Below are 25685 nucleotides of genomic sequence, written 5' to 3' on the forward strand. Positions count from 1 at the left end.
GTAAAGATTTGAAACAGTTCTTATACAGAATAGGAGAGAAAGATGTCCCTTACCAAAGAAGACGTCCCAAGCAGTTTTAGATTGGTGATAATCTTTTGCTTCATGATATCCCATGAAGTATATGGAATGCATATTACTTATCTAATTTAGAAATGAGGGAAAATACTTTCACAGGAGAGAAGACTACAGTTCTGGCTTCAGTATTTGGGTCTTTTCTCAGATAGTGTTTCGACTCATAGTGGTGACCCCACCTGCATTGTAATGAAAGCAGAGATTATGCCTGTCTTGTTTTACACTATATTTCCAGGATAAACCCTAAGACTTAGCAAACAGTAGGTAGTCAGTAAATACTGAATAAATAAATGTGTGCACTGACTTCTATCACAAGTGGTCAGATACATTTTTGTAAATTTTATCAAACATATTTATAATCTTGTTAGTAAATTCATGGTTTTTATAGGATTTCCTTCTAACAGAAAGCTTAATTTAGAATATTTTTCTCAAATTGTGAATAAGTTTTAATATATATATATATATATATATAAAATGTAAGAGGTTACACTTCTAGAACAAAATATAGGGTAAGCAAGATTTCTTAGTGAAATCTAAGTGACAGAAAATTATTTTTTTCTCTTTGCAAGACACCATTAAGAAACAGAAAAGTCAGACCACAGAACCAGAAAATATTTGCAAAACATATATCTGATAAAAAATTATATCCAGAATATTAAAAGAACTCTTACTACTCAATATTAAGACCAGTTTTAAAATGGGCAAAAAATTTTAACAGATACTTTACCAAATAAAATATATAAATAATAAATAAGCACAATAAAAGACAATCAACATTATTACTTATTATGGAAATGCAAATTCAAATTACAATAAGAAATACCACTACACACTTACTAGGTGGCTTAAATTTAAGATAGTGACTATACACAGTGTTGGTAAGGATGTAGACTGACTTAACCATGTGTTGGTGATGTTGAAAGCAGTTTGTTGTAACATTAAATGTACATATATCACCAAACAACTCAGGAATCCCAATACTAGACATTCACCTGTAAGAAAAGAAAACATACTTCCCATAAAGACTAATATTTAACTGCCTGTAGCAGCTTTATTTACATCTTTAAAGTGGAAAGACCTAGAAGTCCATCAGTTGGTAATTGGATAAACATATTGTTGTGTACCTATACAACAGAATATTCAGAAGTAGAAAAGAATGAACCACTGATTCTATACAGCTACATGGAGGAATCTCAAAAGCATTGTCACATAAAAGTTGTCAGTTGCAAATATATAAAATATACAAAATTTTAGAAAAGGTAAAATTATAGTGACAGAAACCAGATCAGTGATTGCCAAGTTGGGAAAAAGGAATTGACCGCAGAAGAGGAATAAGGCAAGTTTTTGTGGAGACGAGAATGTTTTATGTATGGATCTCCACGGTGAGACACTACTTTACACCTGCTAGAATGGCTATAATCGAAAAGACAAGTTGGAAGGGATGTAGAAAAATTGGAACCCTCATGTATTGCTAGTGGGAATGTAAAATGGTGGAGCTGCTTTGTAAAACAGTTTGGCAGTTCCTCCAAAAGTGGTATATGGTGCCACAAAGTTACTATATAAACTTGCAATTACACTCCTGAATATATGCCCATACAAAACCTGTGTATGAATGTTCATGGCAATATTATTCACAGTAGCTAAAAAAGCAGAAACAATCCAAACTGTCCTATGTGCATACGCTGGAACATTGTTTAGAATTAAAACTAATAAAGTCCTGTTACATACTACAACATGGATGAACCTCGAGAACAGTTTGCTAAGAGAAAGGAGTCCACTTTTCTTTCAGAAGTGGACTTTTGAAAGATCACATATTGTATGGTTCCATTTATATGAGATATTCAGAATACGTAAATGTATATAGCAGCAGAAAGTAAATTAGCAGATGCCTAGGGCTAGAGGAGGTGGGGATGAGTAAGAAATGATTCCTAATGGGGAAGAGGTTTGTTTTGGGATGAGGGGAAAGCTAATTTTAGATTGTGGTAATGGTTGTACAGCCCTATGACTATACTGAAAAACTATTGACTTACACATTTTAAATAGGTGAATTGTATGGTATGTAAATTGTATTATAAGTTAATATTCATACACTAACATCCAATTTGGTTTTTTTTAAAGTTTTTGCATCAATTGAAGATATTGATGAAGCTTTTAAACTATTGTGATGTAAAAGGGGAAATGAAAATGCTGAAAGTGGTTTAAATTTCAGCATCTGCATCTTAACATGTATTTTGTACTTTAAAAATTTTATTGACTTAAATATGTATAACACCAAGGGAAAAAATTTAACCTAAAACTTTTATGATTATGGTCCATTTGTTGAATATTTGCCTGTACTAGGCTATTTGCTATAATAATTTAATGTCCTCAAAGTAATATTTTCTTCAGTTTCTTGATGAAGAAATGAAGTCTCAAAACCAAAAATTACAGTTGTTTTTACTTAAATAATACCATATTGCCACATAGTCTGATTATTATTGATCAGGTAATACTTCATTTTGCTAGGTATGTTTGAAAAACTAATTCAGTAATGGTGGACACTTAAATAATTTTTAATTGATGAATCTGTTTATGAATATAGCCTGGTACTTCTTATGAATTGCTATAAATTTCTTTGCTATAAATTTCTAGGAACAGAATTACTGATTTGATAAATTAATTGCGAGTGATTAATTTAATGCCTTTGTCCATGTGTGTGTTTATTAATTGTTTTTTTGCTTTGAGTGGATTGTCATTTGTCCATTAAGCAACTACCATCTTATTATTCTTAAAATTGCAAATGATCTCTATATGGGAATGAATATTACCTTGCTTATACTTACAAAATATATTTTAGTATGTGTATGATTTAATTTTAGTTTTGTTTTTCCGTAGAGTTACTATTATTATACATTGAGTTGAAGGGGCAAATAAACTAAAAAATAAGTGCAGCTGTCATGTGGAGAGCAAAATTTAAAAAGTCACAAAATAACTTTTTCTCTCAGAAAATACTTGAATTTGATGTTTAGGTTCTACATATGTCTGCCACAATGCAATTAGGATGCAGTTACTATTCTAGAAGTGTTACTAATTTAGATTTTCTTATTTTAATAGTGCACTGGTAAAACTGATGAATAAATCAATAGAGGGGACAGCAGATGATGAAGAGGAGGGTGTAAGTCCAGATACAGCTATTCGTTCAGGACTTGAACTTCTTAAGGTATTTTTTAAACAATTTGTCTCCACACATTTCCTCAGTGATAATTTGAATTCCTTTAAGGATATGCATCAGTCAGGCTTTATTTCATTGGAAACTATTCAAAAGGTTAAAATTTGTAGTGGAAATCATATTTTATAAAAATAACATGTTTTCTACATTATAATAATGTAATTATTTTACATTATAAGATAATAATGTTTTTTGGTTTTTGCTATTTTGTTCATCATTTGCCTGCCATGATTGTAATAGCATGTGCTTAATGATCTAGTCTTACCTTTCAGAGGACCTGCATCTGGGGTAGAAGGACTGCTCACAGGAATTAATATGACAGCATCTATGTGATCGGGGATTTTTTAAACAATTGATAATCATAATAGAACGCAGAGAATTGATCAGTTAGTAAGAGATACAGCTTAATCTAGGGGGAACAGAGCATCATCAAAGAGAATAATTCTTGGCATGTTTTAGGGATTGTTGGGAGTCTAGCCTGACTAGAGAGAAGTATTGCTTTGGGAAATACCAGGAGACAAAGTTGGTTCCAGATTGTGGTGTGCCACTGGGGCAGAAAGGTACTTACTATCAAGGACAGTTAACCTGGTTTTTAATATGATGCAGCACTTGGTAAAGCTTTCAGTAGATGGAGTAAAGAGGAGAAGTTGTTGAAGGCAGAGAGACAGATCATTAAGACAACACGAGAACTACGGAAGTAGAGACAAACTAGTGCAATGAACTAATTAGACAAAAAAAGCGAGTGATGGGATTGTATTGGAATGGTCTTAAATATCATTTCATGGAAAGAATTGATATGATGCTTCATGAGAAAGATTTTAATTTTTGGTAATAGGGTTATATGTTTAAATAGTTTTAAGAGTGAAATCATCTTTAAGGCAAACATTTTTAATAGGTTTTTTGATTCAGCTTTTCAAGTTTAATTCTACATTGTCCTGTAAATAAAACCTCATATCTAAATATTATCATTGTAAACCTTACCAAATGAGACAGTCTCTTCTCTTTATAACCAATTAAATAAATCTTACTGAAAAAGTTAATGAGGAGTACATACTCTACTGCCCTCTGTCTTTGTTTCTCTGCTTTTAGCCCTAATAAGGGCAGTCAAGTTGTTTCTTCCTCATATGAAGGTAAACTTTGTAGACATGTTGCATCTAACTTGCTGTAAATTCCTTAAGGATAGGCTGGAACTTACGTCATAATAAATAAGGGGAATAATTATGTTTGTAAGCATGATTAAAAGTTTACAATAATGGCTTTTTTGTTTATTATGATGAGTGAAATTTTTATGATGGATTTCACTTGAAATATTTTCTTATACAGTATCTTTGTGCCAGTGAAATAAAGCTCTATGTTAGTATTTTGTTCACATCACGATACCACACTCCATAAAAAAGGAGCCACATTTCCCACTCCCAGTATTAGAATAGACTATGAGGTGAAGAAGAAAATAGGGCAAGGGCTGTTTTTACATCAGCTGTCTATTGCACAGTATTTCTGCTAGTGTCTCATTAGCCACAACTAACCACAAGGGAGGCTGTGGATACCATCTTTATTCTGTGTTGCTGGCATATGCAGCCCATAATTTAAATTTTTATTTAGAGTAGAAAATAATTCTTTTCTTTTAATGGATTAAAACTATTGTCTGTACTTCTAAAGCTATATCTATTCCTCTAGGTTCTGTCTTTCACACATCCTACCTCGTTCCACTCTGCAGAGACATATGAGTCCCTGTTACAGTGCCTCAGAATGGAAGATGACAAGGTAGCAGAAGCTGCTATACAAATTTTTAGAAATACAGGCCACAAAATAGAAACAGACCTACCCCAGATACGATCGTGAGTATGTTTTTTCTATTGGTAAACAGAAGTTTTCTAAGTGTGGGAGTCATAGGATCATTTTTCCCTTTCACTCAGGAAGACAGGAGAAAGGAAAGACAACTCTTATTTAGAAACTACTATTCTATATCCTTTGTTTCATCTTTTCTCTGCTTCACACTCTCCCCTACCATTAGAATATGGGCAGAAGAACAAGTTGAAACTTTGTTTGAAGAAAATTATTTTAATGGACCTGGAGATCATCATTCTAAGTAAAGTAAGCCAGAAAGAAAAAGAAAAATACCATATGATATCACTTATATGTGGAATCTTAAAAAAGGCACAAATGAACTTGTTTACAAAATAGAAACAGACTCACAGATACAGAAAGCAAACTTATGGTTACCGGTGGGGAGGGGTTGGGAAGGGAAAAATTGGGAGTTTGAGATTTGCAGATACTAATTATTGTATATAAAATGTATAAACAAGTTTATACTGTATAGCACAGGGAACTAGGTTCAATATCTTGTAGTAACCCATAATAAACCCATATGAAAACTAATATGTATGTATACATATGACTAAAACATGCTATATACCAGAAATTGACACAACATTGTAAACTGACTGTACTTCAATAAAAATAAAATAATTTTCAAAAAGAATATGATTTTTAGATACTAATATTAATAAGCAAAAGTTACCACAGAATTTAGAACTTGTGATTAATATATCTTCCTAATTATTGTATGTTCATCTTTTTCTAACTGGGTTATAAATTCAGTAAGCTACTACCTTCATTTTCCACCCAAGAATTGGATAATCAAGTAATGTGCTTAATATTTATTTGTTGCCATGGTGCTCTTATCACTCCCTCTAGATTACTTCCCCTCTCCTCTTAAGAATGAAATACACTTTGATATTTTCACTTTGGCGTCTTAAAGGGATTGCCTTAGGATCAACATTGTGCTGAGCTTATATTTAGACATAAAATGTGGGACATGTCTTTTGGAGGAAGAACACATTGCTGAAAGCTATTGAATCACACTTTCAAGGTGTATATGTAAATAGTTCAGAGTATTTCCAAATCAAACCAGTTTTTCCTCACAGGGTAATAATACTAAGAGAACTCATGACTTTAAATTTGTGAGCCAGTAATTTAAATTTGAGAAATAATTCGATATTTATTGTATGTTGTTTTCATTGCAGCACTGTACTGGCTAATGTGAAAGAATTGCCACAGACAGTCCTTACTCTCTTAAGGAGTTTATACTCTAGAAATGATAATCTTTATATTTGTATATTATAGAAAAAATCATTGACAGAGTAGGATAAATTTATTTGTGAGTCTTTCAAGGTAGGAAAACCTATACAATTTTTTAAGGTAAAGATTTATTCTTAAAGGAATTCTATCCCAAAAGAAGCAGTGGAAGAGTTAACTTTGGACACAAGGAATAAAACCTCTTGTTGTTAAGACTAATGGGGAAGGAATGAGAGAATCACTGAAAAGCAGAGAAGCACAACACTGCAGACCTCAGTAATAACCCTGATGACATCACTGGATTATAGCACACTAGAAAGGTTAAAGTTGACTTATGTATCACCATTTCATTAGGCTAATTAATAATACACTTAACAACAATTTGATCAACATGGTATCTTCCTTTGTTGCCTACTAGTGTTACAAGAACTATTACCCTGGTAAATTGGTTTGAAAGACAGACTTAAACAGTGCTCAGTCAAGGAGGCTATTTGGGCATGAAAATACCTCTCATAATTCTAAATCTGCATGGAGAGAAATGTGGCATGTTCATAAATATCAAATTAAACTTATACTGACTAGCATATGTTCCAGTTTTTTGATTGAGGTGCATGACCTGGGGTCTGGGGTATTGCTCTTAATGTCTAGCCTCCCATTAGTATAAGAGGACCCTTTGTCACACTGCATATGGTATCAGTGACCTTATAATCTATAAAATAGTATTGCATTAAATGTATGACAAGTATCTTTCCTTAAATTTTTTGTTTTGCCTGTGGATTTTCTTCTGATTTAAAAAAAATATGTAATAAGTTCATTGCAAAAAGCTGAAACTTTAGAAAGGAAAAAGGAAAAGAAAGTCACTATTAACATTTTGATATATAATTTTATGAATATTCTATTTACTTGATTATATGCCAATTTTTTAATAAGTTGATACAAACATGCCATTTTCTTCATTCTACTAAATGTTTTCCCATATCATCAACACTTAATGCATTATAACTGTATTATGTATTTCCATATTGTCCTATAGAAAGATTGTTTTACTTTTAATCTTCAGTGTCTGTGTGGTTAAGTGCATAGATTTGGAACAGAAATGTTTGCCTTCAAATCCCAACTTCACCATTTCCTAGCTCTGTCACCTTAAGAAATTTAAATGAATATGTTTGTGCTTTAGTTTTCTCATCCACTTAATGACTATAATAATAGTTTTCTTTGGGCTATTTTGAGGATTAATTTAATAAATTCATGTTAAAAAAAACAGAACAGTGCTTGGCACAAGTACTTAATAATTGTTAAATGTTTTATTACTTTTCTATCTATGTGTCTGTATCCTTTCATTCTCCCTTTTACTGGTATGCTCATTTCAGTTTTTAAGTAAAAATTGGCCTTTTGCTCCTCCCTACCCCACCCCCCACCATGGCTGCTTTAAAATAACTGAAGGGGATTGTGAAAGGGAAGTAGGAAATTTAGGAATCTTCTTAGAAGGTAACTGTAAAATTATGGTATGGGTCAAATTTTAGGTTATAAATTAAGGGTGGCTTGTTTATTTCTCCATATTCATGCAGTGGCTTTAAAGTGAAAATTATCTCCTGGAGTAGCCTTTTTTGAGGCATTGTTATTTCTTGGATTTTACTTGGTGACAGAGAAGGAGCTTTAAATCTTTCTATAGATCAGGTAATTTTTAAAAGAGGCTTTCTACCAGCATACATCCAAATGGTTTCTGGAGATGAAGTAGGAGACAACGAAAAGAACTACTTGTGGTTAATGGGCTTTTTAAAAACTATGATATTTTTTTCCAGGACCTTAATTCCCATTTTACATCAGAAAGCAAAGAGAGGTACTCCACACCAAGCAAAACAGGCCGTTCACTGTATACATGCCATATTCACAAATAAAGAAGTCCAGCTTGCACAGATTTTTGAGGTATGTGTAACTATAGGATGTGTTTTAGTTGATTCTTATTTTTATGCTCTATAGTTTGATAAAGATAGAAGGTAGTTTTTTTTAGCTTTTTAGTCCCACTCTAGAAAATAAATTCCATGGGAGCAGGGACTCTCTTTTATTCAGCACTTTAAATAGTCCCATACTTTAGATGGGATTATTTGTTCAGATACTACATACTGAAAGATGTTTTGTGTGTTTGTGTTACATTTTACTTAATGTCAGCTTATTGGCTCAGTGGTCCTATTAGCCTCAGAAATTATTAGTAGATGACTTTAAATCACCCAGCTTAAAGTGCCTGACAACCCTACTTGAAAATTAGTTCTGTTTGCCTTTCCTTATGTATGATCCATGGCCTGATTCCACTACTAGAAAAGTATTCCTATTACCATAAATTGGATGCAGTATGAATGGAACCCAGTAAACTCTTATTTTTAATGATCCATGATCATTTAAAATGTCCCCACAGGATAAGAAATCCACCAACATAACAAACCTATTGCACATGACTTGAAAATAATGCTGATTTGACAGTGCAGAAATATTCTTGCATTGTACCTTTTATGTGGGCCTTTTTTTTTTCTTTTATCATTCTGTATTCTTTCAATCATATTAAATTTCAGAATGTAGAATAAGAATCAAGTGTTTAGTACGGCTGAAGTTACTTTTGATCATCTCATTAGAACAGATTTGTTTTGGCGTGATAAATTCAGGGACTTAGGAACATGTACTGTTTCCGTAAAATGTCTAGATATTTATAGAACAGAATGGTAATTTTGACTGTTTTATTTTTATAGCCACTCAGCAGGAGTCTGAATGCTGATGTACCAGAACAACTTATAACTCCATTAGTTTCACTGGGCCACATTTCCATGTTAGCACCAGATCAATTTGCTTCCCCAATGAAATCTGTAGTAGCAAATTTTATTGTGAAAGATCTGCTAATGAATGACAGGGTAAGTTTCTCATTTAATTAAATTTAGAATCATGAGATTAAGATGGTTTGCATTTTTGTCACAGAAACAGCATTTCTGCTTCTCTCTCTATATAATTCTCTTTTACTTTTAAGTTATTATATATTTTCCCTCCTTATTTAAATTTCCAAATGACATTCTGACTTCTGTGTAGCTATTAGTAGAACTTAATATTTAAGAAAGAAAAACATGAGAACATGAGATGGATGAATCATGAAGTGAAAAGTGTAAGTCAGATGCTGTTATCCTAATATTTGAAGGACAATTTACTGGAGTGCTTTTTGTTTTATCAAACATCGTTTAAAATATAACTGGAATTGTATTTGACTAGCTTCTTGAAATGTAATTAATTACATTGCACTTTTGGGACTAGAGTTAATGTATTGTTTTAGTTATTGAAAGATGCGCATGTAAGAGAGAGCAAGCACGCACCCTGATTTATTCACCTTTGGGTTACAGCTTAGGGATGTCTAGCTTGAAAAGGCTCCCTGAGTGATTTCTGAATCATACATCTGATTGAAATCACCACTTTACCAAATGGATCTAAATAAAAGAGTTAATTGAATGAAGACACAAATTGGTGTTACCTGCTGGACAATTGTGGATGACTTTCAATGCAGTACTAACTACCCAGGTTACCTAGTCCTTCTACATGGTTCAATAGTCTTTGAACCCTCAATATCTGAACTTAAAAAGAAAGATACTTGCCAGTGCACTCCTTCCTCTTTTCCCTCTCCCTGTTTGGACGAGATAGACAAGGATGGAAGAGTTTGGCCAAAGTCTCATTTCCCATTGCATGCATTCATGCTTTTCTCTGCACTGTTGATGGATGTGGCCGGCGGGCAACAAATGTAAAATTTAAGACATCTCTTAAGTGATGACTTGATTGTTGATAAATTCTGTTTTAAGATGGTTCTCTCCTTTGTGTGTGGTAAAATATACATAATATAAACTTTGCCATTTTTACCACTTTTAAGTGTGCAGTTCACTCACATTATATACACCCATGTTCTTGGTTTTGTTGTTGGGCATTTTTTGTTTTGTTTTGTTTATTAAAAGCCAACAGGTGCTCGCTCTCTCTTGCCTTCCGAGATGACCCGCACTCTATGGAGAATGTGTCTACCTTTAACCTCCCCACCACCCCCACCGTCCCCGTGTACATCTCTCTAAATAAATCTACTTTTACTAAAAAAAAAAAAAAAGAAAAGAAAAAGCAAACAAGTTTACTAACATGTACCTCCTAAATACACAGGGGATAACACAGGAAAGCTGAGTAACTCTCCAAAATGGCCCAAGCTACCACCTAAAATAAACAGCCACGTTGTTGTGTAACCACTACCCCTATTTCCAGAATTTTATCATCTTAGATGGAGACTGTATCCATTAACCAGTAACTCCTCATTGCCTCCTCCCCCCAGCCTCTGGTAACCTCTCTTGTTCTTTCCTGCACCATGAATTTGCCTATTTTGGATACCTCTTATCATATAGTATTTATCCTTTTGTGTCTGACATATTTCACTTGGCATAATGGTTTCAAGGTTCATCTATATTATAGTATGTATCAGAACATTTTTGCGGGGGATGGGTAATTAGGTTACTTATTTGTTTATTTTTAGAGGAGGTACTGGGGATCGAACCCAGGACCTTGTATATGCTAAGCATGCGCTCTACCACTTGAACTATACCGTCCTCCGAAGAACTTCATTTTATGCCAGAATAATATTCTGTTGTATGGACAGTTGGGTTTTTTCCACCTTTTGACTATTGTCAATAATGCTGATCTGAACATTTGAGTCATTGTTTTCAAATTCTTATGTTATATACCTAGGAGTGGAATTGCTGGGTTACATGGTCATTCTATTTTGAACTTTTTGAGGGACTGCCAAACTGTTTTCCGAAGTGGCTGTACCATTTTACATTCCTAGAAGCAATGCACAAGGCTTCCAGTTTCTCCACATCTTGGTCAACACCTACTCTTTCCTGTTTTGTTGATAGTCATCCCAGTAGGTGTAAAGAAGTATCTTGTGGTTTTGATTTGTTTCCCTAATGACTAATGATGTTGAGAATTTTTTTCATGTGCTTATTGGCCGTTTGTTTATCTTCTTTGGATATTGAGTCCTTTGCCCACTTTTAATTGTTTGTTGTTGAGTTGTAAGAATTCTTTATATATTCTGAGTCTTATACCTTTGTCAGACATTTGCCAAATCCAAGATCATGAAGTTTTTTCCCTACATCATGTTCTAAGAGTTTTATAGTTTTAGCTTTTAAATTAAGATCTTTGATCCATTTTTTAAGTTAATTTTTGTATATGATATGAGATAATAGTCCAGCTTTAATTCCTTTGCATGTGGCTGTATCTACTTTTTTCCAGCACCATTTGTTGTAGAGACTGTTCCCAATAATTGGTCTCAGCATTCTTGTTAAAAACCAATTGGCCATATGCGTGAGAGATTTCTGGGTTCTCTGTTTCGTTCCATTGGTCGTTATGTCAGTACTGACCACACTGTCTTGATTACTATAGATTTGTAGTAAGTTTCAAACTCAAGAAGTTTGAGCCCTCCAGCTTTGTTCTTTTCCAGTCACTACTTGGTCCATTTCCTGTGAGTATCCTGGAGCACTGCATTGTTCAGCATGAAAAACTTAACGAGCAAAATTTTAAAATTTTTTCTAAAAGTAAAATCTGTCTGTAGTCAACAGGTGAAAAGAATGGAAAATTATGGTCTCCAGATGAAGAGGTTTCCCCTGAAGTACTAGCAAAGGTAAATTTGTGTAGGTCTTGATAACTTTTATGTTTAAATAATGAACATTTATAGATATCTTTTTTTAACCTAACAGCTAATAAGCATTTTTAAATCAGGTGCTTTAAAAGTTGTATGTTACTCAAATTTTAGTTGTTATTGAGTTATTTTTATATATGTATGTCAGAATGTTCTGTAGACCTGCCTGCCTGCTAAGACAGTTGCAGTGAGGCTGTTTTACACAGAGATTGTTGTAGAATGTTGATGCTCAGAAGCATCTCAAGTCTAGTCTCATTACCACTGTTGCTCTACAAGCATATAAATATTAACTTGTCAAAAACAGATGGTTGTCATCGAATTGGTAACTTTTGATAGATTTAAATTGTACTCTGGTAAAATTAATTTTTAAAGTGGTAGTCTTGGGATTTAAAACAAAATTTATTCATTATCATTTTACTTGATAATCTGTTTCACCTTGAGTAACTTCATAGTCATCATATATTCTATCAATTCCTTTTTTCAGGTTGTCAATAAATATGATAAATACTACCTAGATCCTTAGCTAGTTCTTTCATGTATATTGGTAACAAGCTTTTGAGTATAAACCGCCAAGTAACTATGACTATGAATAATTACAGAATCTCCTAGTTTTGTTTTTAAATCAGAATGTTAAGTGAGACTGAATCAGACTTAATGGTTTCTTCAAAATAGTTTTTCAGTACTATAAAAAATACTAAAGTCTATCTAAATAGTTATTTTTAATCACTAAAATTAGTATAGTTTAAATAATTTTTAAGCAATATATTTTTAAATAAGTTGAAAATATTGGACAAGTGTCCAAGTGTGAAAAGTCTGAGTTTGGGAGTCAGGCCTTGGGCAAGTCATCTATCATAGTAATGTGTCTAAATTGCCTTATTTATTGGAAATAAGAAAACCTCACTCAGAGAGTTGTTTGGGAGAGTAAATAAAGTAATACATTTACAGCTCTGGGGAAGGTACCTGGTGCAGATTAAACAGAATAAATATTGTTTATTTATTTGTTTACTAAAATATGTCTGCTGGCAGGTAATTCACAAATCTAACTAACATAAACCAATTTTCCCTTTAAGTGGAATTTTAAGTTGCTTTCTTTTTTTAGCATGTTAATATTTTATAGGTACAGGCAATTAAACTTCTGGTAAGATGGCTGTTGGGTATGAAAAACAACCAGTCCAAATCTGCCAATTCAACTCTTCGGTTATTATCAGCGATGTTGGTTAGTGAGGGTGACCTGACAGAGCAAAAGAGGATCAGGTGAGATTTTTCTCCCTTTTCAGTTTTTTTACGCTCAAGATCTTATTTAAGCTTACATAGGATTAACTAATTTTTTTTCATTGAAGTATAGTCAGTTTGCAATGTTGTGGATTAATTATTGTTGACTGTTGTAACTGCACTATGTGCTTTGCATTCAATTTTTATGTACTCATTTGGGGTTTATATCTCAATAACGATGGTATATTTTTCTTCATTCCTAGAGACTTCTTTTTCCAGTAAATTTTTAGTCATAATCACTATAGCAATGTTACAGTTAGCTTCAACATTTTGTTCAATTAAATAAGTATTTGTTGAATTACTACTCTTTATGAAACACTATGAAAAGCATTGCAGCAAAAACAAGTAAAATTCAGTTCCTGTCTTTAAGGAACTTACCCTATAGTGTGGTGACTGAACAAGTAAAGTAACTTGGTGCCATGAAAGGAATACAAATTTTAGTATAGGTTCAAAGAAGGAAGAGTTGCAGCCTTCCTATGGTTTGCTGAAGAGTATTCAAAGTTCTGCAGATGCAAAAAAAAAAAAGTTTCCATTTCTGCACATTTTCACTCTTCAAATCTGTGAAATCACCGTCTCTTCTTTTTAGAGGGAGGGGGAGTGGATAGTTAGGTTTATTTATTTATTTTTAATGGAGGTACTGGGATTGAACCCAGGACTTTGTGCATGCTAAGCACACACTCTACTACTGAGCTATACCACCCCCACACTATCCTTCTTTCTCTTCCTTTTAAGATGAAAATAAAAGCCAAATTTTCATTAACCTTGTCTCTTTCAAATTCTTGATTTACTAGGGTCCAGGAAAAATAACTGAAAAATTCTACTTGTGTTGCATTCTTACTTTAGAATTTGTGTTAGAGGATAGGCTTACTGTTCATTTATACATTCAGCATTTATTGAGCACGATCATTCCAAGTACTGCTAAGTTTTTTTTAAAGGTACAATTACTTCTCCCTCTAAGGAATATAGATTCTAGTGGAAGAGATAAGATATTGCACAGTTACAATAGAGATGCTGAATGCTTTGATAAACTGAAGAAAATGATGAAAAGTTATTTTTATCATAGAGTAAGCCAAGAGTAGCTTTGCATGAACAGACTGAAGATTGGAGATAGTAAGAAGTTCTAAGTTTGGGGAAATTATGTACCGTGTATAGCAGAGGCTTAATAATGAGTTCTTATACATCAGTGACAAATAGTCAGGATCCCCAATAGAGCTGAAGATTATATATTACCAATTTTATCTTTTAAAAAAATGTTCAGCATCACTAAATACAATAAATACAATTTTAACTTAAGTGATATCTCTTGCCTGTTAAATCAACAAATAAAATTTTTTTAAGCAACCATTGCTCCATGAGATCAGGGAAATGGGTTCCCTCATTACTTGTGTGAATATAAATTGGCACAGTCTTGGCAGAACAGTTTGACGTTTTGTGTCTAAATCCTTAAAAATGTTATCCTTTGACTCTTTATTACACTCATGAAAAAAGAATCATCCAAAACTATACACACAAACATGCCCTGTGCAGCATTTTTTATCATCACAAAAAACAGAAATGGTTAACTGTGGAACATACATACCACGAAATTATTAGGCAGGTCTTAAACAGATATTACATATCCTGTGGTTCACCTTGGGCTTTGGAATCAGAAACTTTATTCAACTCTATACTCCATTGCTAGCTGTTTTAACTTGTATAAATCACTTTTCTAAGCCTCAGTTTCCTCATGTTACAGAGTGAAAATTAGTGTTTCATACACTGCCTAGCATAGATTAAGCACCCAAATAGTAGCTATTAATTTTTTTAATTCCTGAATCATTTGCCTCAGAAGCCATTTGAGGGTCCCTCATTGTTACCAGTGCTCAGTTTGGTAGTCGTGTGGTCCAAGAGTGCCATGTTTTCTCCTCTAGTATGCTAAATAATAGTCACTTGTGGATTCAGGCCAAGTTTTCCACATTTCCTGAAGTTTTCAAAATATGAAAGCTATGCTGTGTTCCACATAGAAGTGAAAGTAAGAAGAATGTCTTTTCACCATATCATTGTCACATTTTACCATTTAGATGATAAAAGTCCACTCTGTGGGGGTGGGAGTGCCTGGACCTGCTAGGTTCCCTCAAAATACTTGATGCTACAAAGCAAAGTCTCCTCCCAGAGACTAGTACCTGAGAGACACTGCCTCCCCTTTTCTGGTGCAAATTAACTCCTAATTCCTAGCCCCTCCATTTCATCAGACCTGTGTAGACTTAAGCTCTGTTTCTATCGTGTGTGTGTGTGTGTGTGTGTACACTTAAAAATTGTAGGAAATAGATTTTAACTGATAGGTGATTTTTAATTTTTCACAATTTTTCAATATCAAATTTTCTACAGTGAATGAATTTTCTCTTAAAATGAAGAATACAGTTCGTAATGTAAGTGGTTTTTGGTAGCATTGCAGTTAGTGCCATTGTGAGTGTAAGCAGAGTTGCTTGGCTGTGGTGGAGAATCTAAGCTACAGCATAACTAAAAATGAAGGCAAACATAAAAGAGAATGAAATGTTGCCATTTGGAACAACGTGGATGAACCTGGAGGGTATTATGCTTTGTGAAATAGGTCAGACAGAGAAAGACAAATAGTGTATGTTATCACTTATATGTGGAATCTGAAAAAATAAACTAGTGACTATAACAGAAAAGAAACAGACTCACAGATGTAGAGAACAAACTAGTAAAGGAGCAAGATAGGGGTAGGGGATTAAGAGGTACAGACTACTTTGTATAAAGTAAATAAGCTATAAGGATATACTGTACAGTGTAGAAAATATAGCCAATATTTTATAGTAACTATAACTGGAGTATAACCTTAAAAATTTTTTGAATCACTGTTGTACACCTGAAATTAATATATAGTAAATCTATACCTCAATAAAATAAACAAATTTTTTTTTTAATAAAGGCAGATAAATTTAATATCAGATAGTCAATGACTGGAGCCTTTTTCCCTGTGTTGAGTTCAAGATTCAAAGTAACTTTCCATATTTGTACATTATGTCATTTTAAGCTTAAATTATGCTAAAGCTCTTAACTGTCAAAAAGGAATTGAAGCATTTTATGAATAATAGTTATAGGAAATGTTTATTTCTTTTTTGTTTGTTTATAGTAAATCTGATATGTCTCGCTTGCGATTAGCTGCTGGTAGTGCCATAATGAAGCTTGCTCAGGAACCTTGTTACCATGAAATTATAACCCCAGAACAGTTTCAGCTCTGTGCACTTGTTATCAATGTAAGTAACAATCTTATTTTTCTTAATTACTTGGCCTTCGAAGTTAAATTAATTTACTTTCTATGGATTATAGATCCATTTACTGTATGGATTTGTGCACAAAAGAGGTTTATTACTACTGTAACTAGCTATCCCCCAAATATTAAGCTATTTACTCCTTCAGTGTAATTATCTTTTTTTAAAATGAAGACATTAAAAATGCGTAAACTTCTCTTTTGTAAATGTTTGCCAATTTTCAAAAAACTAAACTAGGAGTTTTTGACATGGTTTTGAAAGTACTAATATTTTTATGTAAGTATTTTTGATTTTGTGCTGCTGTAGGATGAGTGCTATCAAGTAAGGCAGATATTTGCTCAGAAGCTACATAAGGCACTTGTGAAGTTACTGCTCCCATTGGAGTATATGGCGATCTTTGCCTTGTGTGCCAAAGATCCTGTGAAGGAGAGAAGAGCACATGCACGACAGTGTTTGCTTAAAAATATCAGCATACGCAGGGAGTACATTAAACAGAACCCCATGGCTACTGGTAAGTAACTTGGAAAATTCCCAAAGTGCAAATATATCTTCTCAATGTACTGATTTGTAGGGGGTTTTATTTCATATATTTCTATTGTAGTTTTATGATAGCACTGGAATTTTCATACTATGCTGTTGTAATTAAGATGTACTTAAAATCTTAAATCCTTATTTCTGAGTCCTATTTACAATGCATAAAACTATTAGGATGAACTGCATTTTTTTTTACAGTCATTAGTGTGGCTTGATTTGAACACATTGCTCTGATGTTGGGCAGTAATGAATTATTTTCCTGGCTTTACCAGGAACCCACTGTATAATCTTAAGTTATTCTTTGTCTTTAGTAGCCTTCAAAATTGAGAAAAGTATTTCAGTATCATCTAGGTAACATGTTGCCTCAAATTTAGAAATAACCAAAAGGAAACATGTTAACTGAAGTAGTTAGAATGTTAGGAAAGATAATTATAAAAACTATTATCACTATTGTTAATAATTTTTTCACTTTAGAGAAATTATTATCACTGTTGCCTGAATATGTAGTTCCATATATGATCCACCTGCTAGCCCATGATCCAGATTTTACAAGATCGCAAGATGTTGATCAGCTTCGTGATATTAAAGAGTAAGTCATGTTGATTAAGACTTATAAAAATTATGTTTAGTCTTTAAAAGATGATAATTTTTTTCCTGTTACTGTTTCCATTAGAATAAAACCCTTTTTGTGGTTTTGTTCTTTTATTGTAAATTTTAAGTTTCATCTTAAAGAATTGTTCCCATCTAACAGGTTCTGTTTGATTTTGTTTGTTTCCTATTTGTTTGCAGTAAACTGTCTGAGTCTATGAGATAGACTGGTTTGCTTTTTATGTTATTTTTACTGTTTGTATTAAGATAGGCTTCAGTTACTGAAGTTTGATAATTTAGAAAGCCATGTAGAGAAAACTTCTCTCCTTGAAAAGTTCAACTTTACTTTCAACTTCAAAAGATAATGCCTTAAAAATATGCGCACACAGGAGATATTCTGTGGCAGGACTATGGTAATACAAAATTCAATTTGTTACACTAGTCAGAAATTTGTCTCTAGTGGAAAGCCAGGCAAGTAAACAATTATAGAACACTTGTTTAAGAAGCATCTTTATGTAAAACAGAAATTTGTATATGATGCAGGGTGAGGGAAAGGGTTTGAGGTTGCCTAGAATTATCTACAAATGACCTCCAAAAAACTTTAAAACAATATTTATTTTCCCATTGCTATGCTTTTGCTTTGCATTTTTTTTTTAAGTTGTTCTAAGTAAAGTTAATATCTATTCTTTGTATGAAAATAGGCATTTCTGAGCTGGGATTTTTAAGCTTGGAGCCTTCATGTTCTAATAGGCTCTAAGTGTTCTGAGCCAATGGGAAACCATTCCCTGGAGTAAGGGAGGGAAAGATCAGGTAAAGTTGGGGAGGAGTCATAGGGAGGAACTGAGCCCGAACTGTGCATTCTGTTTTCCCACGCCACCCCCATGTGAACTTCCCACCCTGTCACAGAGTGAACATCCCCCAAATGGCAGTCTCCTATACTGTCGTTCCCACTCTGTCCCACCCTCCATTCTTTGGGAGCTTATGGGTAAAGAGAGAATAAATGAGGAAGGTTGCTCTGAAGGGGAGGAGAGAGGGCCAGAAAGACTGAGCAGGGCATCCTTACTGAGCATTTTCCCAATGGCAGGTATGAGACAATCATCATTCTTTTAGCACATAGAGGGATCCTTAAATTAGGAAGCCCACCAAAGTGTGGGTACTTGCTGCAGGCTATGAAAGGATGACAGAGACAGAGAGATGAAATGAACAGCTACTTATTGCTCAGGAGGAGAAATGGAAGGAAAGTGCTCCAGCAGGGAAAGAAAGCACTTGAGCCAAGAGCTATCAGCCAGCACGGCTGGTAGAGACAGCTCCCTGCTTTGCACTTTTAAATTAGTTCCTTCACCTTATATTTAAGGCATTATGATTTTTCTATGTGTGACATTAAGCCTTATTCCTAATCTTATTTAAAGTTGTAATCAGCATTTATGTCTGCCTTCTGAAGCTTTGGTCACTGAAATTGTGTCAAAATCTTAACAATTGGAAGAGGTATATTTTGTCCAACAATACTCTTAGGCATCAGCCTGTGAGCTCCTTACATTTTGAAGGCTTGTCATTCAGTTGCTGCTTCCAGCACATCATTTGAGTGATATTGTCTTTATACTTCAAATGCTTGAAAATAAGTCTGCCTTAAAGAAAATTGTTTTTTAGAGTTTTAATTGGTATATATTTTAAGAAGCCACATAAGTATCTTTCAGGAGACATAGAGTCTAGACCCAGCTTTGTGAATAAAACCTTTACTTCTCTGGGCTTATCCGTAAAATGCAGAAGAGGAAATATATAATTCCTAAAATATCTTCCAATTCTAACTTTTGTTTATTTTGTAAATGTTTATATTTGTAAATTCTTTTTTTTCTTTCTCTTCTTTTTTTTGTTTTTTGTTTGTTTGTTTAAACAACTTTTATTTTGGAATTTCCCACAAAGCACTTTTATAAAATGAAAAGACAATGTATGTATTTGCCTCAAACACAAGGTCTATGTTAGGGACCCTTTTAGCCCTATTTCAGTTGCAAGGCAGTCATGTGGAAAAGGGATTAGACTTAAGAGAGGCAGCAGTGATGTGGAAAGAGTACTGAAGTACTGAAGTAATTAGAGTTAGAATTGAAATCACTGGCACATATTTTTTGGTTCTATCTAGCATGCAATGCTTTTGAATATTTTTAAACATTTCATTTTAAGTTACCTTATATTTTTTTTTTTTACCTTGTAATTTGAAGTGTTGAATAATATGTTTTTCAAACTGCGGTCATGTAACTTTGTGGAAGTGGCTTATTATTGTATCACTATTTTATTGTAGTAAAATATTAATTACATTTTCAGTATTGTGCTACCATCACCACTGTGTTTCCAAACCTTTTCATCATCCAAACAGAGAATCTGTACCCATTAAGTAACAATTCCCCATTGCATCTGTCTCCAGCCACTGGTAACCACTACTTTATATCTCTTTGAATTTGCCTATTCTAGAAACCTCATGTAAGTGGAATCATACAATATTTGTCCATTTGTATCTGTTATTTCACTTAACACAATACTTTCAGGGTTCATGCATGTTGTAGCATTTGTCAGAACTTCATTTCCTTTTATGGCTAAATAATATTCCATTGAAAATAGGAATAAACCTGACCAAAGATGTAAAAGACTTACACGCTGAGAACTATAAAACATTGATAAAGGATATTGAAGATGATTCAAAGAAATGGAAAAGTATCCCATGCTTTTGGATTAGAAGAATTAATATTAAAATGGCTATACTGCCCAAAGCAATCTGTAGACTTAATGTGATCCCTATCAGATTACCCATGACATTTTTCACAGAAGTAGAACAAATAATTCTAAAATTTATATGGAACCACCAAAAACCCAGAATTGCCAAAGAAATTCTAAAGAAAAGGAACAAAGCTGGAGGCATAAGATTCCCAGACTTCAGACAATACTACAAAGCTACAGTAATCAAAAACAGCATGGTATTGACACAAAAAAACAGACATAGATCAATGGAACATGATAAAGAGCCCAGAAATTAACCCACACACCCACAGTCAATTAATCTTTGACAAAGGAGGCAAGAATATACACTGGAGAAAAGACAGTGATATAGGGAAAGCTGGACAGCCACATGTAAATCATGAAGTTGAAATGCTCCCTCACACCCTACACAAAAATAAACTCAAAATGGCTTAAAGACTTAAATATAAGACATGACACCATAAAACTCCTAGAAGAGAACATAGGTAAAGTATTCTGACATAAATCATAGCAAAGTTTTCTTAGGTCAGTCTCCCAAGACAAAAGAAATAAAGCAAAGATAAACAAATGGGACCTAATCAAACTTAAAAGCTTTTGCACAGCAAAGAAAACCATAAATAAAATGAAAAGACAACCTACGGAATGGGAGAAAATATTTGTAAGTGTTACTACCAACAAAGGATTAATTTCCAAAATATGCAAACAGCTCATATAGCTTAATATCAAAAAAGGAAACAACCCAATCAAAAAGTGGGCAGAAGACATAAATAGACATTTCTCCAAAGAAGACATACAGATGGCCAACAGGAACATGAAAAGATGTTCATCATCGCTAATTATTAGAAAAATGCAAATCAAAACTACAGTGAGGTATCACCTCACACTAGTCAAAATGGCCATCATAAAAAAGTCTACAAATATAAATGCTGGAGAGGGTGTGGAGAAAAGGGAATCTCCAAGATTGTTGGTGGGAATGTAAGTTGGTGCAGCCACTATGGAGAACAGGATGGAGGTTCCTTAAAAAACTAAAACTAGAATTACCATGTGACCCAGCAATCCCACTCCTGGGCATATACCCAGAGAAAACTCTGTTTCAAAAAGATACATGCACCCCAGTGTTCATAGCAGCACTATTTACAATAGCCAAGATATGGAAGCAGTCTAAATGTTCATTGATCAATGAATGGATAAAGATTTTGTGTACATATACACAATGGAGTATTACTCAGCCATAAAAAAGAATGAAATAATGCCATTTGCAGCAACATGGATGGATCCAGAGATTATCATACTAAGTGAAGTAAGTCAGACAGAGACAAATATATGATATCACTTATATGTAGAATCTAAAAAAAGGATGCAGATGAACTTAATTTACAAAACAGAAAGAGACTCACAGACATAGAAAACAAACTTATGGCTACCAAAGGGTGGGGGAAAGGGGATAAATTAGGAGTTTGAGATTAGCAGACACATACTATAATATATAAAATAAACAACAAGGTCATACTGTATATTACAGGAAACTATATTCAGTACCTTGTAATAAATTACAATGGAAAAAATCTGAAAAAGAATATATATGTATAACTGAATCACTTTGCTGTATATCAGAAGTTAACACAACTTGTAAATCACCAATACTTCAATTAAAATAATAATATTCCATTGCATGCACACACCACATTTTGTTCATCCACTTACCTATTGATGGACCCTAAGCTGTTTCCACCTTTTGGTAATATTGTGAATAATGCTGATATGAACATTGACATGTAAGTATCTATTTGAATCCCTGTTTTTCAGTCTTTTGGGTGTATAATACTTAGGAGTGGAATCAGCTGGGTGACATGCTAATTCTGTGTTGAACTTTTTGAAGACCCACCAAATTGTTTCCCTCAGCAGCTGCACCATTTTACATTCCTACCAGCAGTGCCAGGAGTTCCCAGTTTCTACACATCCTAATCAGTATTTATTGTTTTTAAATACCTTCCTAATAGGTGTGATGTGATACCTCATTATGCTTTTGACTAGCATCTCCATGATGATTAGTGATTTGTAGTATCTTTTCATGTGCTATTGGCCATTTTTTATCCTTCCTCTTTAGCGGAATGATCTATTCAAGTCCTTGCCCATTTTTAAATTGGGTTGTCTTATTGTTGAGTTGTAGGAGTTCTTTATATAGCTGGATATTAATTCCTTAACCAATATATGATTTAAACTCTTGATAGTGTCCTTTGATGCACAGACATTTATAATGAAGTCAGGTTTATTGATTTTTTCTTTTTATTTTCTATAATTTTGTTGTCATTTTTAAGAAAACCATTGCCAAATTCAAATTAATGAAGTTTTGCTACTATTTTTCTAAGAGTTTTACAGTTTTAGCTCTTGAATTAAGATATTTAGTCCAGTTAGTCCATTTTTAGTTTAGTTTTGTATATACTATAAGGTAAGCGTCCGGATGCATTCTTTTGCTTATGAATATCCAGCTTTCCCAGTACCACTTGTTGAAAGAACTGCTCTTTCCCCATGGATTGGCCTTAGCACGCGTGTTAAAGTCATTTCACCATATATGTAAGGATTTATTTCTGGGTTCTCAATTCCGTTCATTATGTCTGTATATCTATCCTTATGCCAGTACCATACTGTTTTATTTATAGATTTATAGTAAGTTTTAACTTTGGGACATATTCTCCATCTTTGTTCAAGATTGTTTTGGCAGTTTGGGGTTCCTTGAAATTTCATATGAATTTTAGGATGTGTTTTCCCATTTGTGCAAGAAATGCCAGATGAGGTTTTGGTAGGGATTGTATGGAATCTGTTTGTTACTTTGGGTGTTATTGCCAACTTAACAATATTAAGTTTTCCAACCTGTGAACCCAGGATTTCTTTCTATTAACTTAAGTCTTTTTTTTTAATCACTCTTTTATAGTTATCTCGTTTTTCCTTGGTTAAATTTATTCCTAAATATCTTCTTCTTTTTGATGCTATGTAATGTCTAATAACAGGGTTTTTTTGTGGATTCTTTATGGTTTTTCTGCATATAAGATTATGTCACTCGCAGAGAGAAATAGTTGTACTTCTTCCTTTTCGGTTTCAGTACCTTTTATTTCTTTTCTGATTGCTCTAACAAGAACTTCAGTACTATGTCGAAGTGACAAAAGCCAGCATCCTTGTCTTGTTCTTTATCTTCAGGGAAAGCTTTCAGCCTTTTACCACTGACTATGTTTTTAGCTGTGGGTTTTTTATATATGGCCTTTTTCATATTGAGAATTCCCATCTCATCTTAGTTTATTGAGGGTTTTTATCACGAAAAGATGCTGAACTTTTTCAAATACTTTTTCTGCATCGAGATGATCATGTGATGTTCCCCCTTCATTCTGTAATGTAGTATATTACATTGCTTGATTTTCAAATGTTGAGTCACCCTTATATTCACAGGATAAATTCCACTTGGTCGTGGTATAGTCCTTTTAATATGCTGCTGATTCTGTTTTGATAGTATTTTTTGAGGATTTTTATGTCTGTATTAATAAAGAATATTAGCTTATAGTTTTCTTGTAGTATCTTTGTCTGGCTTTGTTTTTAGGGTAATTCTGGCCTCATAGAATGAGTTAGGAACCATTCTCTCCTCTTCAGTTTTTTTAAGAGTTTGAGAAGGACTGGTGTTAATTTTTCTTTGAATGAATCTGGACTGGGCTTTTCTTTTTTGTGAGTTTTTAAATTACTGATTCAGTGTCCTTATAGGTATTTTCAGATTTTCTGTTTCTTAAGTCAATTTTGCTAGTTTGTGTGTTTCTAGAGATTTGTTAACTTGGTTATTCATTTTGTTGATTTGTAGTTGTTCATAGTATTTGCTGATAATCCTTTTTATTTTTTTCTGGTTTAATTTTTTATTGAAGTATAGTTGACTTACAATGTGTAAATTTCTGGTATACAGCATAGTGATTCATTTATACATACATATTCTTTTTCATATTCTTCTTTTATAATTCTTTTTTATTTCCGTAAAGTGGGTACTAATGTCACCTCTTTCATTCCTCATTTTAGTGATTTGTCTTATTTTCTTTGCCAGTCTAGTAAAAAAATTCTGCCAGTTTTTTAGATTTTTTAAAAAATAACTGGGTCCCATTGGTTTTTCTTTTTTCCTATCTTCTATTTCATTTACTATTTCCTTCCTTTTGCTAGCTTTGGGTTTAGTTTGCTTTTCTTTTTCTAGTCAAGGTGTGTGGTTTCTTAAGGTGTACAGTTAGGATATTCATTGAGATTTAGTTTTTTTTAATGTAGGGTGTTTTCAGTGATAAATTTTCCTTTTAGCATTACCAGTACTGAATCCTGTAAGTTGTGGTATGTTGGTTTTGTTTTATTTGTTTCAAGGTATTTTCTAATTTTCCTTGTGATTTCTTCTTTGACCCATTGGTTATTTAAAAGTATGTGGGTTATATGTATGTGGAGTTTTCCAGTTTTCCCTGTTTTCTGTTACTGACTTCTGATTTCATGCCATTCTGGTCAGAAAAGATACATTTTATAATTTCAGTCTTTTAAAATGTATTAAGACTTCTTTTGTGGCCTACCATATGGTGTATTCTGGAGAATATTCCATGTGCACTTGAGAAAAATTTGTATTCTGTTGTTAGTTGGGGTGTTCCATGTATGTCTGACATGTCTGATTTGTTTATAGTGTTGTTCAAATTTTCTATTTTCTTTGGTTTCCTTCTATTTTTTCTATCCATTATTGAAAGCATGGTATTGAAATATCTGATTATTATTGTAGAACTATGTATTTTTCCCTTCAGTTCTGTCAATTTTGTTGCACAGATTTTGGGGGCTCTGTTGTTAGGTTTGTATGTATTTACAATAGTCATATTTTCTTACTGGGTTGAACCTTTCATCCTTTCATCAGTAGAGTTCTGGATCTCTTGCAGTCTTTTTTTGTTTTTTTTTTAACTTTAAATCCAGTTTGTCTGATCATAAAATAGCCACCTGCTCCCTTTTGGTTACTATTTGCATGAAATATACTTTTTCCATTCTTTTACTTTCAAATATTTTGTTTTTATATCTAAAGTGAGTCTCATAGATAGAATATAGGTGGTTGTTTGGGGGTTTTTTTGTTTGTTTGTTTGTTTGTTTTACTTAATCCACTCTCCATATCTCTGCTTTTTAATTGGAGGATTTAATCTACTTTCATTTTAAAATAATCACTGATAAGGAAGGAATT

At 33.2% G+C, this 25685-nt stretch overlaps 1 protein-coding gene across 4 annotated transcripts in view; it reads left to right on the forward strand.

The window, feature by feature from the left end:
• The window catches only part of PDS5A (PDS5 cohesin associated factor A), a 118225-nt gene that overhangs the window by 73101 nt on the left and 19439 nt on the right, over nt 1-25685 (forward strand). For all 4 annotated transcript variants that reach the window (XM_064487327.1, XM_064487322.1, XM_064487330.1 and 1 more), the window contains exons 18-26: nt 3166-3271; nt 4958-5118; nt 8161-8284; nt 9100-9258; nt 11967-12035; nt 13171-13307; nt 16462-16585; nt 16907-17111; nt 17609-17723. In XM_064487327.1, coding sequence (XP_064343397.1) covers nt 3166-3271; nt 4958-5118; nt 8161-8284; nt 9100-9258; nt 11967-12035; nt 13171-13307; nt 16462-16585; nt 16907-17111; nt 17609-17723 — 1200 coding nt within the window. The remainder of the gene's footprint in view (nt 1-3165; nt 3272-4957; nt 5119-8160; nt 8285-9099; nt 9259-11966; nt 12036-13170; nt 13308-16461; nt 16586-16906; nt 17112-17608; nt 17724-25685) is intronic.

Source organism: Camelus dromedarius, chromosome 1 (genome assembly GCF_036321535.1).
Source record: "Camelus dromedarius isolate mCamDro1 chromosome 1, mCamDro1.pat, whole genome shotgun sequence".
NCBI classification, from domain to species: Eukaryota; Metazoa; Chordata; class Mammalia; order Artiodactyla; family Camelidae; genus Camelus; species Camelus dromedarius.